The sequence below is a fragment of the Adiantum capillus-veneris genome, chromosome 18 (genome assembly GCF_014529385.1).
Source record: "Adiantum capillus-veneris isolate H3 chromosome 18, ASM1452938v2, whole genome shotgun sequence".
Lineage (NCBI taxonomy): Eukaryota > Viridiplantae > Streptophyta > Polypodiopsida > Polypodiales > Pteridaceae > Adiantum > Adiantum capillus-veneris.
Window position 1 is genome coordinate 107384449 of NC_140948.1, and position 15499 is coordinate 107399947.

The window sequence follows — 15499 nt, forward strand, 5'->3', positions numbered from 1 at the left end:
ACAATAAACGCCTCTGTATAGCCCAAGACATACACAACATCCCTAACCACTCAAATACACAACATCCCTAACCACTCAAATTCACCTTCAAAATCAACATGAAGTCACTTGCACACACCCATTTTGATACACCAACATACAAATACACTACTCGAAAAGCTCCAGCACACTCCACACATCCACGAACCTTGTTCCACACCGCACACACACACTAATCTCTCTCTCTCTCTCTCTCTCTCTCTCTCTCTCTCTCTCTCTCTCTCTCTCTCTCTCTCTCTCTCTCTCTCACGCACTTTGCAAACCACGATCACGGTTCCGGGCTACACACAATTGCACTCGCGCCACAAAGAAAAGTTCGCAGTTCAAAAGCCTCGCTAGAACCTAGTGAAGCACGTTGCTGCCATGAGAAATCTTATAAATTGAAAAGTTTGTAGATTTCGATCATTAGCAGCTGTTTTTTGTAGAAAACATAATTGTTATCAAAGAGGTGACGCGACGGGTGCTAGACCTGTCCAAATTAGACACAAGTGTAGTGGTTTCGAGCGCTCTAGTAGCATCCCCACCATGCTCATAGTCTCCTTTCGACAAACTATGGACTGAGGTTTAAAGCAATGTCAACTACATGTGCAATGTCGACAATGTATTAAGGGTGGTGGAGGTAGGGTTGGTCCTATAAGCCTCAGCAGTAGCTCCAAAATTCCCAAAATACCCCAGGTTGTGAGATGAAATTTCTCCAAAGAAAAATAAATTGTAGATTTTCACACGAAGATTTTTTAAAATTTGAGGGGTATTTTGGGAATTTCTACGTATTTGGCAATTTTCCCTATTTTGTAGGAAGCACAAAAAGTAAAAATAAAGACTCACAAAGAGAGCCAGGGAGAAGAAAATTCAGGCGACTGCAGTGCAGTTGTCTGAACAACTAACGCCCTACAGGCTGGACAACGCCGCCCAGGATTGCAATCAACAACTAACACTGGACAAGGCTGGACAGTGCCGCCCAGGATTGCAATCAGCCAACACGAGCGAGTCGCCAAGCTTGAAAAGAAACGCTCACTTGCGTTAGTCATAAACGCTCACTTACTGTGCGCCAAGACTTCACGTCTAACGTCAAGCTGGCTAAAAGAAACGCAATCGGCTGAACCGAAAACCGCACGTCTCCTTGGAGAGAGTAGCGTCGAAGGGAAGACAAGGAACCTCTTATGATACCATGATAGCTCAACGTGCAATTGAAGAGAGAGAGAGAGAGAGAGAGAGAGAGAGAGAGAGAGAGAGAGAGAGAGAGAGAGAGCACCTCTCTCCTTCGCTCGTATATCTACTTCTATTAACATAATATGGCGGAACGTGGAACCTTTTACACGTGTCGCAATCTGCGACCTGAAGGATAAAGTCCAAAACAAAAACAAGCCTCTTTGCACGTGATAAAGAGGGAGAGAGGCATGAGGACCCGGATGTGTCAAAAGTATGCTATGAGGAGGAGGTACTACTCGTGTGTGTGTGTGTGTGTGTGTGTGTGTGTGTGTGTGTGTGTGTGTGTGTGTGTGTGTGTGTGTGTGTGTGTGTGTGTGTGTGTGTGTGTGTGTGTGTGTGTGTGTGTGTGTGTGTGTGTGTGTGTGTGTGTTGGGGGGTCGCCGAAGGCGGCCGGCCGTACTAGTACTCTAATAAGAACCTCCTAATTAAATTCACACCACATCGATCCACAAGAACTTTTGGATAACTTCTCACAATTATTCCCACATTCCGACTTACCTCAACATCGTAAGTTTTGTGGGGGCCGGTGGTCCCCTTCTTCCAATCGTACCTAGCTAGGTATGCGGCGCCTCTCGAGCAGAAGCTCATATGTTATGCATTGTATGAAAAAGACTATGTTTTTCTCCCTCCATATAAGGAGGATGACAACAATAATCTCATACATTTATTGGCATGGCTCATGGCTCATAGGGATTTCATGATGGTGTCAACAGACGGCCTCATAGCTCCGATGTGGTGGGTGCATTTCCCATACCATTCGAGTAGCAAAGCAGCGTCAGGGCTGAGAGATTTTGAGACCGATTTCGTCTCCACAAAGTGGTCGACCCCTTCTTTGGATTCAAGCAATGGCTCATCGAAGAAGCTCACGCGCAAGATGATCTCCGCCATCACAACGCCCAAAGAGTAAATATCACAAGCCGGAGCATACAAAGCCCTCGTGCCAACCCTTCTCTCTGGTGACTCGAAGAGCATTCTCCACCTCGCATCTTGGGAGTCTTCATTCTCAACGTTGTCACTGTCCTGAAGCATCCGTTTGGTTTCCATGAGCCCAACAAGCACACAAAAAAGTTGAGTTGGGTACACTACAACAAAAAAGGGGACCTTCGATGCTCATATCGATGTATTTTGTTGCTATGTCCCTCGATATACGCGTCCTTACGAAATCGTCGATACATGTATCGATATGTGCATCGAAAGGTACTTTAATCGACGGGCATAGCGACGTCACCCACATCACTGTACAAATAGAAGCAGAACTCCGTTTCTTTGACACGGTCGATTTTAGCTACATAGGGGCTTGAAACCTCTCTCAGCCAGAATGTCAGACTGCATAGCCTAGCTCGTCTCGACGCTCTCTCCTTTGCCCTCCCACTGCTTACCTCTTCAATCAAATAAACCTTATTTTTTTCCTCTTCAATGTAACCGAGCTCCAGAATGAGGCCGTCCTTTCTCTTCTCAAAGTAGGGACATAGTTTCTGGATCTGCTTCTGTGTCAACAGATTTCCCCTTTCTGCAAATGAAAAAAGTATCTCACGGTGTTCACTTTGCCGGGGGATGTTATTCCTTATGGTCTGTGCTTGGGATGTACCCACATGATCTATAAAGATCCTACCCCTCCTGAGACACTCGTCCACCTTAGTCATGTAGACCTCCATGTCTGGGACCGCGTCAAAGCAGGACAATGAGTACCGACTCCTCTTCAATTCGTTTACTCTCACTCGCATTGAAAAGTGGAGCTTGAATTATCATTATCAATTATCATCAAAGAGGAGAGGAATGTGGTTCATCACTCAAATGGACAACCTTATATCATATGCTTGATTGGAGGAGGACATCTCTTTGAGCACCGATGCTCGAAATATCTCTTAATGATGAGCATAAACATGCTTGCTTTTGGGAGAGATTAATATGTATTATGGAATCTAATTCCATGAGATAGTGAGATAGTTCCATGGAGCATTGAGGGGTGCACTATGTCATACCCCCCTATATTGTGTGCATTTGTAGGGTAATTAAAAAACTACTATTTTAACATGTTTGAGTGAACTTTAAAATTACTATGTATTTTAGGAATTTTTTTAAAAAATTGAATGTAAAAACCCCTTTCTTGAATGTATCTTTGTTAAATTGCTTAAATTTTTTTCATTTAAAAACCCTCCCGTTGAACTCACGAGGTACATTAACATGACTACATAGTACATCCCCTCAGCATGGAGTGGCCTGTATTTGTTTGTATTGATCACTTGAATAGAACATAAGAGCATTTTTTGAGAAATTGATGAAATTCCAAATGTGGTCTTTAGAAACACGATATATAGTCAAAAACCACAAAACAACAGAATATCTCATGATGAAAACTCATAAAAGTATGAAAAAAATTACAGCAAGATAAACAAATATCATTACTACTTCTTTTATGTTTGACTCATTTTTGAGTGTTAGACATAGTTGTGCAAATTTCATTCGTACTTGAGGACATGAATACTTGGGCATATATCCTAGTAATAAGATGACACAACATAGCTGTGAAAGTTTCATTTGTACTTGAGGACATAAATACTTTGGAATATACCTTAGTGATGATCAGATGACATAGCATAGTTGTGTAAATCTCATTCATATTTGAGGACATGAATCCTTGGGCATGTACCTTAGTGATAAGATGGAAATACATGAATCTGAATAGGTACAAATCTTGAGTCAAGCTATCACAAATGTTTTGAGAATAACTAGGCCCAAGGTTGAAGTTTGAGGTCTATCGCTAATGTAGATAACTTTTAGCTATTTTACAAGCATTTTTGGATCATGAGGATCATACTAAACTCTCGGTCTCATGTTATAGAGACACTTGGGGATGGTTTCTGGTCAAAAAGAGTGTTTGTGGCACTCTTTGGAAGATGACTTTCAATTGGAAATACTTGTCCAAGAGTCTCTAGCTTGTGAGACTCTCACGCTTAGTGTTGTAGATAGTCTTGCAAATAGTTTCTAGATAGAAAGTGTCCTCCTAGAGTTCTCATGAGGATTAATAATTGATTCTAAAGGTCATGAGAGTCAAGAGCCTCATGCGCTTGAGACGTTTAAAGATGGCTTTCAATTTGAAAGAGTTTTAAATAAGTCTCTAGCCCATGAGACTGAAGCCTAAGTTCCAACCTCATGAGATAGGACTCTTGTAGATGGATTCTAGCTTGGAAGATCAATCCTACTAGAATGTTCATGATGCTTATAAAATGAGTCTTTAATGATGAGACCGAAACATAAGTTTGGAACACTTGAAGACTCAATTCAAACCTTGTGAGATACAAACCCTTTAGGATAGTTTCTAGATCGAAAGTGTTCTTGAAAATTGAGTGTTCGTGTCATGAGGCTCGAACTTAAGTTCGAGCCTGATGAGTTCCACTAGAGTATTCACGAGGCTTGAAGATTGAGCGTCTGTGTCATGAGACTCAAACTTAAATTTGAGCCTCAAATCTTGAGATTGGATTTTCCAGCTAAAACAAGTTAAATTCAAGTAATCATGAGGCTTGAAAACTTAGGATCCAGGTCATGAGGCTCAAACCTGAAACTAAAGTTTAAATGCTCAACTAAAACAAGTTATATTCGAGTGCTCATGAGGCTTGAAAATCAAGCATCCATGTGATTAGGCTCGCACTTAAGCTGGAGCCTCATATTGACCTGGATAGTTTTCAGGTGTCATGAGCACAATATAACTTGTTTTACTTTGAGCCTTGAATCCAGAAATTGAATGCTCAACTAAAACAAGTTATATTGTGCTCATGACGCCTGAAAACTATCCAGGTCAATATGAGGGTCGAACTTAAGTTCGAGCCCAAGAGCAATAGACTAATGGTCGACTGCTTAGGCCTAGAAAGAGCTTTGCAAGTCTTTGTTTCAAGAATCATGAGAGAGAGAGAGAGAGAGAGAGAGAGAGAGGAGCTAGCATACCTGCCCAAAAACAAAAGGGTAGCAAAATAGAGTGTGGAATCTTCGGCAAAGAGAGGGCGAGTGTCACTGTCTTTGTAGGATGTTGTGAGCATGGATGACAGTTGCACACACGCATGCATGCAGCTCTTGCTCAATATTTATCTTCTATTTTCCATGCAATATCCTTCTCACTTGCTTCGTATGGAGGCCCTCTTTTCCATATGATGTGCCCGCACTTAGGCGCAGACCATACAAATTCCATGGATGGAAGCTTCTTGATTGCCTCCACAACACGTATCAGGCGAGCAAGCTCCTCCTCGCTTGTAAGCTTGGTGGAAAATGGTAGTGTAGACTGCACATCCAAGTCAAATATCCGCACATCTGCATGTCACTTGAGTTTTCTTATACAGACTCAGCACACATTAAAAAAAAGTATTTACAAGCTAGTTAATGTGTAGCTTAGGACTTTACACGTTCGGCGATTCGATTGCTGCAGAAGAGGAAGCAAGGACTGGCCATCTTCTACATCATGCTGCAGAAGTAGGCAGATACTTTCTGAGAGGCAATCAAGGCGACCACCTGCAGAAGTTTTGAGGCGACCACCTGCGGCAGTTTGTTGCAGGAAATTGGGGCTTTTGGGGGCCAGCGAGAGGATGAGGGAATCAAGCATAGCGGCAATTGAAAACAACATGGATCTTCTCGTTTATACACACAAGCGCGCTCTGCAACATTTTTGGGATATAGGCGAGGACTTAGGGCCCTCAAGAGCAGACATTTCTAAGTGTGCTTTTGTGCTGCAGGTTTCAGGTTTCGCAGTAAATTAGCTCATGACAAAGGCTGACAAATCATAGCTCCTCAAGGGTGACTGAGGCAACGTTTAGCTCATGCAGCAGTTCATGGTGGGATCAAGACATGGCAGTTTAGGGCAGGGTGTTGTTTTGGTGCATCAGGCTGAAGGGTAGAGCCGGTCTTGGTTCACCTGCTATTTTCCTCTCTCTCCAATAGCTGGGCCCTCAACTGTTATGGAGGCCCTCTGCTTTCGACCTGCCACCTTATCAGCGGTGCATTATGCAGCAGTTCATGATGAGAGGCATGGCTGACATGGCTTGATAGCAAGAGGCATGTTGGCTGAGGCGATAGACATGTTGCAATGCGTGGCAGGCTCAAGCTGGCATAACAATTCATGGTGCTTCAAGATCTTTCCTTAGCCTAGTTCATGGGGAGCTCACAGTAAAGCAGCAAGCGGCATGGAGGGCTTAGGGGATAGCACCAAGGCGTCCATTGTCACTTCCAGATTTCAAAACTAACGTTGCATTTCAAATTTGACGGAGAAACCTAACGTAGTCATTAACTTAGATGGACTTAGTCAATGACTAAGGGTGTGGATAATTTCCTCCGAAGCTTGCTCAAACTAAAGCTCGAGCCTCAACAACACTCCCCATACATCCATCAAAACTGATTATAGAGGGCCCTGTAGTTACGACATGATGTACATGTAGGTTGGCTTTGCAACTCCGTGAAATAAGTTGTCTCCTTAGGCACCCCCAAGCTATGGGCTGGTTCAACCACCCTCCACAATAGATAATCGCCTCCAAACGTGTCAACAACCAGTCAAAAGGAGTCTTCAACCACCTCGAGGGTGTTTTAGCTGCTTTGTGTTGGATTGTAGCATTTACGTCATACGCAACAATGATATTATGGGCATGCATATCTCGCCTAAGAGGTCTTTCCAAAGCTGGAAGGCCCTACACATAGTCGGTGGGGGGGGGTGCTCTAACAATTGTAAAAGAAGTATCAAATCCTAAGGTAAGGGGTCCAATATTGTAACGGCCCCCATTACTAATGTTATTGAAGGTGTATCATACTGCACCAAATCTCCAGGCCTACGAGCAACAAACTAGTGGAGTGGTCTATGCATCGCACTTTGGTAAGGATGGGTTGGTTTTGTAAATGCCATATCTTTCGCTCTCTTGTGCAACAACACCATTTTTCTCTCAAGTTTGCTATGCGAGACTCCATTCATGACAATCATCTCAAACGAGTATAGCGTCTCACGAAGGAGACAAACTAGATGAAATAGGAATACAACTTCAGTAAGTGCTTCATCTCCATTGTACTCCAATAGTATTTACCTGGGCACCTTAATTATGTATCACAAGTGTGTTAATACAATTTCTCATCATCATTCTAAACTATGACCTAAAAAAACGCATGAGCTTTTGTGGAATGTGCACCACATACCTAGCTAGGTGTTGTTGGGGCAAAGGATCACAATGTTGATGGGGGGCACATGTGGTCCCTTTCCCTCAAATGTTGCGCAATGCCTCCCAAGTAGAAGCTCATAAATCCGAGTTTCTTACACCAAGAATGTCTAAAATCTCTCATAAATTTCATCTTGTTTTTATTTCATTCCTCTTATAGTTTTCTATTCTGCAAATTTTAGCTAAAACTCAAGTACCAAAATGGAATCTTTGAATTGTGGGTGGCACTGGACGCCTCAATCTCTAGTTTGAGCCTTGTTGGAAGAGTGTACAAGAGTAGTGCTATAAATTTTGTGAGGGAGAAACCACATATCTAACTAGGTACTATTGGGGAAATTTACCTCGAAGTTGATGGCGGTCAGTAGCCCCTTGGCATAATGGAAACTCTACCTAGGAACTTGACAACAATGGTTTACAACACCACAACCTAGCATAGTCCAACCACCACTCAAGAACTTGCTTCACAAACATTTGTCCCAAAATTACACATTTTTTCAAAATCCTAAATAGGTGTTTTGTTGTTATTATTTATTATCAATATTATTACTATTAGCTTGGGGCTGCATCCCATGGGCAGGGGAAGAAGATGGTTGTCTCCTCTAGCTCACCCGAAAGCACTAGGTCTTAGGATTAGTCCAACATTACTATAATTTCTTCTTCTACTCCTACTACAAAATATCGGTGCCTCCGCAAGTGAAAGGTCTTGATTTCAAGGCTTGACGCACAGTTCTATGAAGTTCTCTCTCAGCACTAGAGATTGTTCCTTTGATGATAATGCTTCTCTTATTCTTTGCTCCATGCTAATTTGTATCAATTGAACTCCTAATTAAGCTAATCTTATTTTAAGTAAATCACATAACCATTCTATGCACCTATAAGAAAAAAATAGTCATGTTAAGCATCATGCTAACAAACTAAGTAAAATAAGCAAACTTAGATGGGTAAGTTTATTTGTCACCACGCTCATCGTGAGCTTCTTTCTAGCATTTCCAAGAGCGTTTTTGCAAGCTTTGATACCACTGCTACAAATCGGAAGTGCAAAGGGCCCTACGAAATACATAAATAACACGCTGCAAGCTATAAACAAAAAATCTGCATACTTGACGACTCGCACAAATCCATAGTCGAGCTAAATGCGAGCAAAGAGAGATAGAGAACGAGAGAGAGCCTGCGACGCACCTCCAAGAGCGGAGTGCTACGTCCGCACGACAAGAGAGAAGAGAGGAGAGGGGACAAGAAGACACAAACACTGGGTGCAATCTCCCCCCGTGCAAGAGTGAGCATTTCCCTCTTGCACATATTTCATTTATAGATTCTTCAATGCTCAAAGTTAATACACATTGGCAGGCCGGCATAAATGACCATAGCTCCTAATGAGCACTTCAGCAATAAATGTACAGATCCCATATCCATAACATGGGAGACAACATTTTTGGATTGAAGCTCATCCAAAACCTTATGTGCTTCCGTATGGACACCACATTTAACATATTTAACTTCCAAAGCATGTGTGTCTCCATTGGCCATCTGGAATACATTAATCATAAAACTAGATTGTTAGCAAGCCCTGAACAATGATCATTAATCAAGTAAGCTTCAATTAAGTGGGATGTGCATCTTCCTGGTATCTTTCTCAGCATGGGGGCAAGGTTGCACGACATAGCCTCACTGATGTCTAATGAATCGAAAATCGCAAACATTCTCATTGAAAATAGCAATCAACTATTGAAGATAGCAAAGGGAAGACGAGGAACCTGGTCTGATACCATCATAAAGTGTATTATTGAAGGGAAGAGAGAGAGAGAGAGAGAGAGAGAGAGAGAGAGAGAGAGAGAACACATGTCTGACAATCTCGTATACTCCAATAAGAACTTCCTAAAACACACCACACCATACTCTATACACACACCCTCACTAATTATACTATAGTGAGAGAGAAGTAAGAAGGTGAGTGGTCATAAGAGGTGGTACGCAGGGGCTAAAACTAGGAACGTGCCAAATCCCTATCCAATAGGTGTACGGGTGACCAACCCACAACCAAGGGCCAGTGCATTTGAGAAGAAAGTCCGAGAAGCAGAGTTATAAGCATCGTGCAAGGACTCTAATTACATGAAAGCGGTGCATCAGCTAGGTTCAAAACATTGTGAAACAGTTTACATCATTAACATGGCTCATGGCATCAAGGTTTCCAAGATGGTGTCAACAGACGGCCTCACGGCGCCGATGTGGTGGGTGCATTTTCCATACCATTCAAGTAGCTGCAAAGCAGCGTCGACAGGGCCCGTAGATTGTGAGCCAGATTTCGTCTCCACAAAGTGGTCGACCCCTTCTTTGGATTCAAGCGATGGCTCATTGAAGAAGCTCACGCGCAAGATGATCTCCGCCATCACAACGCCCAAAGAGTAAATATCACAAGCCGGAGCATACAAAGCCCTGGTGCCGACCCTTCTCCCTGGTGACTCGTAGAGCATTCTCCACCTCGCATCTTGGGAGTCTTCATTCTCAACGTGGTCACTGTCCTGAAGCATCCATTTGGTTTCGATGAGCCCAGCAAGCACACAAAAAAGTTGAGTTGGGTACACTACAACAAAAAAGGGGACCTTCGATGCTCATATCGATATATTTTGTTGCTATGTCCCTCGATATACGCATCCTTACGAAATCGTCGATACATGTATCGATATGTGCATCGAAAGGTACTTTAATCGACGGGTATAGCGACGTCGCCCACATCACTGTACAAATAGAAGCAGAACTCCGTTTCTTTGACACGGTCGATTTTAGCTACATAGGGGCTTGAAACCTCTCTCAGCCAGAATGTCAGACTGCATAGCCTAGCTCGTCTCGACGCTCTCTCCTTTGCCCTCCCACTGCTTACCTCTTCAATCAAATAAACCTTATTTTTTTCCTCTTCAATGTAACCGAGCTCCAGAATGAGGCCGTCCTTTCTCTTCTCGAAGTAGGGACACAGTTTCTGGATCTGCTTCTGCGTCAACAGATTTCCCCTTTCTGCAAATGAAAAAAGTATCTCACGGTGTTCACTTTGCTGGGGGATGTTATTCCTTATGGTCTGTGCTTGGGATGTACCCACATGATCTGTAAAGATCCTACCCCTCTTGAGACACTCGTCCACCTTAGTCATGTGGACAGACCTCCATGTCTGGGACCGCGTCAAAGCAGGACAATGAGTACCGACTCCTCTTCAATTCGTCTACTCTCACTCGCATTGAAAAGGGGAGCTTGAACACGCCATGAGGTAGATCCCACAGCCTCACTCAATCACAAAAGACATTGCAATCATGAACGAAGCAGCTTTACCTTCATACTTTTGGTGGAAGCTATACGGTCCAGGGATAGAAAAATATTTATTTATTTTTTGGGAAGAGAAGAATTTGATTGAACAATTGATAAAATAAAGAGGCCTGCCATGGAAATGATTTGTGCCTATAAAAAATACAAGTGATAAAATCACACCGTATGATGATGATGAGATGCACCAAGTAAGGTAATGGTCACGCAAGGCTTATTTTTTAGTAATTTGCGACAAATTTTGACCATAGCAGGTACGACAACTCAAAGGGTGACGGGGAGCAGTCTATAGTGAGAGGGAGTGTGAGGCGGCGTAGACAAGAGAGAGAAAAGGAGAACTCACTGGCATGCAACGGGCTTAGTTTGAAAACTACACCAAAAAAGGCATGGTCACAAGTTCTCACAACACTATGCCGATGGAAAGCTGCATGGTGTCAGGCTTGGTCATGGAAACTAAGCCTCGCATGACCATAGCCTAACAAGGACAAGGATCTATAAGTTTAGAACTGTGTTATATGTACTAGTACGGCCGACCGCCTTGGACGACCTCTCTCTCTCCCCCTCTCTCCCTCTTTATCGCGTGCAAAGGAGCTTTTTTTAGTTTTGGAATTTAGCCTTCAGGTCGCAGATTGCAACACGTGTAAAGGGCTCCCCCTTCCGCTATATTATGTTAGTAGATTAGTTTAGAAGTGAGTTATACAAGCTGGGTATGTGAGTGTAATAGCTCTTCACCTTGAGAAAGTTACCTTAAAGAGACAACTACATTGAGAAAAGAATGTAGCAATGAGCATTAAAAAAATACTTCGGAATCAAGAGGAAAAGTAGACAAGTATAGGGGAGCAGTCTATAGTGAGAGGGAGTGTGAGGCGGCGTAGACAAGACAGAGAAAAGGAGAACTCACTGGCATGCAACGGGCAAGGCTGGACAGCACCGCCCAGGATTGCAATCAGCCAACACGAGCGAGTCGCCAAGCTGGAAAAGAAACGCTCACTTGCGTTAGTCACAAAGGCACAAACACACGTACTGTGCGCCAAGACTTCACGTCTACCGTCAAGCTGGCTAAAAGAAACGCAATCGGCTGAACCGAAAACCGCACGTCTCGTTGGAGAGAGTAGCGTCGAAGGGAAGACGAGGAACCTCTTATGATACCATGATAGCTCAACGTGCAATTGAAGAGAGAGAGAGAGAGAGAGAGAGAGAGAGAGAGAGAGAGAGAGAGCACCTCTCTCCTTAGCTCGTATATCTATTTCTACTAACATAATATGGCGGAACATGGAACCTTTTACACGTGTCGCAATCTGCGACCTGAAGGATAAAATCCAAAACAAAAACAAGCCTCTTTGCACGTGATAAAGAGGGAGAGAGGCCTGAGGACCCGAATGTGGCAAAAGTATGCTATGAGGAGGAGGTACTACTCTCGTGTGTGTGTGTGTGTGTGTGTGTGTGTGTGTGTGTGTGTGTGTGTTGGGGGGTCGTCGAAGGCGGCCAGCCGTACTAGTACTCTAATAAGAACCTCCTAATTAAATTCACACCACATCGATCCACAAGAACTTTTGGATAAATTCTCACGATTATTCCCACATTCCGACTTACCTCAACATCATAAGTTTTGTGGGGGGCGGTGGTCCCCTTCTTCCAATCGTACCTAGCTAGGTATGCGGCGCCTCTCGAGCAGAAGCCCATATGTTATGCATTGTATGAAAAAGACTCTGTTTTGCTCCCTCCGTATAAGGAGGATGACAACAATAATCTCATACATTTATTGGCATGGCTCATGGCTCATAGGGATTTCATGATGGTGTCAACAGACGGCCTCATAGCTCCGATGTGGTGGGTGCATTTCCCATACCATTCGAGTAGCAAAGCAGCGTCAGGGCTGAGAGATTGTGAGACCGATTTCGTCTCCACAAAGTGGTCGACCCCTTCTTTGGATTCAAGCGATGGCTCATCGAAGAAGCTCACGCGCAAGATGATCTCCGCCATCACAACGCCCAAAGAGTAAATATCACAAGCCGGAGCATACAAAGCCGTGGTGCCAACCCTTCTCTCTGGCGACTCGTAGAGCATTCTCCACCTCGCATCTTGGGAGTCTTCATTCTCAACGTTGTCACTGTCCTGAAGCATCCATTTGGTTTCGATGAGCCCAGCAAGCACACAAGCTGACCCATCCGCCTTCACTAGCACATTCTTGCTGTTGATGTTCTTATGCACCATGCGGTTGTCGTGCATATAGCTTACCCCCTCACACAAGGTTCTTATCAAATCCTTAGAATTCCCCCCCGCCGGCGCCTGGTCTCCCTGAAGCCAATCTCTTAAGGGTCTGCAATCGCCCACTTCACTATACACATAGAAGCAGAACTCCGTTTCTATCACTCGGGCGATTTTAGCTACATAGGGGCTTGAAACCTCTCTCAGCCAAAACGTCAGACTGCATAGTCTAACTCGTCTTGATGCTCTCTCCGTTGGCCTCCCCATGCTTACCTCTTCTATCAGATAAACCTCGCCTTCTTCCTCTTCGTAGCCGGGCTTCAGAATAAGGAGCTTCTTTGTCTTCTGGAAGTAGGGACACAGTTTCTGGATCTGCTTCTGCGTCAACAGCTTTCCCCTTGCTGTAAATGACCAAAGTATCTCACGGTGTTCACTTTGCTCATGACGTAGCTGGTCGACGTTGCTCCTTATGCTCTGTGCTTGGGATGTACCTGCTTGGGATGTACCCACATGATCTATAAAGATCCTAGCCCTCCTGAGACACTCGTCCACCTTGGTCATGTAGATCTCCATGTCTGGGACCGCGCGAAAGCAGGACAATGCCCTCCCCCTTCCTTGCTTCTTCAATTCGCTATGTAAGAACTCAAGGTCTTTGGTTATGGTTACGGTGAGCCAGTGTAGGTAGCTTTGATCTTCGGGCGGAAGTTGTACGTAGTCCTCTTCTAGTTTCTTCTGTTCCTTGAGAAGCTTCCACACTTCCGTTTTATGAGCCGTATGAGCAGCACTGATATCGTCACTTTCCTCACACCAATCACGCAGAGCTTGCAAAGACTTTCCAATGATCTGAAGTGTTTGCAGCACCGCGGCCACAGCACCCATAACGACGATGCATTCCATTCTACACCAAGCAAAGCACACAAGCCGAAAAGTAAGGAGTAGGAGTGGGGAATGAAGGAGGAGGAGTGAGGAATCGACGACAAGGAGGAGGGGGAATGGCGAGCTGCTCTTCCAAAAGCTTACAGAGCCACCATGGCTTGTAAAGAGCAACCCTCTCTCTCTTCACCTGTTCAAAACTCCCATTGACAAAATTCGCTTTAGAACACTTAAAAAGGTCCTCTCATAAGGAGTTCTACTTTGAAAAAATATATAAAAAGAGGTAGAATTTTTTTGCTAGTGTGACTCAAGGGAGCTTTTTTTTTTTTTTTTTTTTGAAAGTAGTTCAAATTTACTTGCTTGACATGTATCCCTTTAAAAAATTGAAGACAAAAAAAGCAATTTTTTCTCAAATGCTATTTTTAAAGATGCTTTCATTACTTTTTGGCATGCTTTTTTCAAAGATGCTTTCATTACTTTTTGGCATGCTGAAAAAGATTAAAGAACAAAGGATTAAAGAGTGCATAAGAGTTTGATCCGTATATTATGTGAAGTATTGGTTAAATTTTGGCTTTCTAAAAAAAGCCTTAGAGTTGAGTTGGGTACACTACAACAAAAAAGAGGACCTTCGATGCTCATATCGACGTATTTTGTTGCTATGTCCCTCGATATACGCGTCCTTACGAAATCGTCGATATATACATCGATATGTGCATCGAAAGATACTTTAATCGACGGGCATAGCGACGACCATAAAAAGAAAAAAAATTCTTGGGCAGAGGACATGCAGCTTGGTCTGTGTCCAATGAAAAGATGGACATAGCCACAGCCAGACTGTCTGTCCTCTGCCCAAGAAAGCGAGCAGCATCAAAATCAACCGTGCTCCCGTAAAAATTTCGACACAGTTCCCTTTGTTTTTACATAAACTTTTTATAAAAAAAACATATCATGTATATGTCTTCTACATGCTATCCATGTAGGATTTCACATGAGATTTAAGGTCAATGAAAGAAATGAAATGAACTTTGTGCAAAACCATAACCGTACCAACTTAAAAGCATAACCATAACAAACTTAATTTGTACATAACCATAACCGAATTAAAACCATAACCGACCATAACCACTTTGATCAAAACCATAATGCAGATAACCATAACTATAAACAAAATTAACAATAACCATAAGCATAACCAGAAAGTTAAACATAACCATAAACAAAACCTGAACCATAACTATGTCTATACAAGAATAGGAGAAATAACCATGTCTATACAATGACAATGACAATAACCATAACCATAAGAAAAACAATAACTGTCTGAACAATAACCATAACCATATATGTCTATACAAAAAAGAGACATAGAAGCGTGTCTGTGTCTCACAAAGCATATTTATGAAATCTGGTCCATTGATGACTAGGCTTCACAACCTGCACATAGGACAACTCACAAAATTAGTATTGATATTACTTCACATATACTTACTTAATTAAATCAACTCACACATATTAACGCCTCACCTCAAGCGATCAGTAAGACTCTAAGGCCTCCCAGTTTACAGGCTCTCCTGAAGCATCAAGATCATTCAATACTTCATAGATACCTCTGCGATATCCATCTGACTCCTCCTGCCGTGTCGGGGCTCGATGCATCGCAAGATTCTGCGTTTATATAA

At 43.1% G+C, this 15499-nt stretch overlaps 1 protein-coding gene and 2 pseudogenes across 1 annotated transcript; all 3 read right to left on the bottom strand.

Moving 5' to 3' along the window:
* Window positions 1-1901: 1901 nt before the first annotated feature.
* Window positions 1902-2972, bottom strand: LOC147436173 (uncharacterized; annotated as a pseudogene).
* Window positions 2973-9601: 6629 nt separating this feature from the next.
* Window positions 9602-10657, bottom strand: LOC147436174 (uncharacterized; annotated as a pseudogene).
* A 1622-nt stretch (window positions 10658-12279) lies between these two features.
* On the bottom strand, window positions 12280-14036 carry LOC147436175 (uncharacterized). The gene has a single exon (XM_086488100.1). The coding sequence runs from the start codon at window positions 13842-13844 to the stop codon at window positions 12519-12521; it is 1326 nt and encodes a 441-aa protein (XP_086344226.1). The 5' UTR covers window positions 13845-14036; the 3' UTR covers window positions 12280-12518.
* Between the last annotated feature and the right edge of the window lie 1463 nt (window positions 14037-15499).

Bases quoted from the DNA above. Each gene is read 5' to 3' on its own strand.
- LOC147436175 (XM_086488100.1), bottom strand. From the start codon at position 13,844: ATGGAATGCATCGTCGTTATGGGTGCTGTGGCCGCGGTGCTGCAAACA.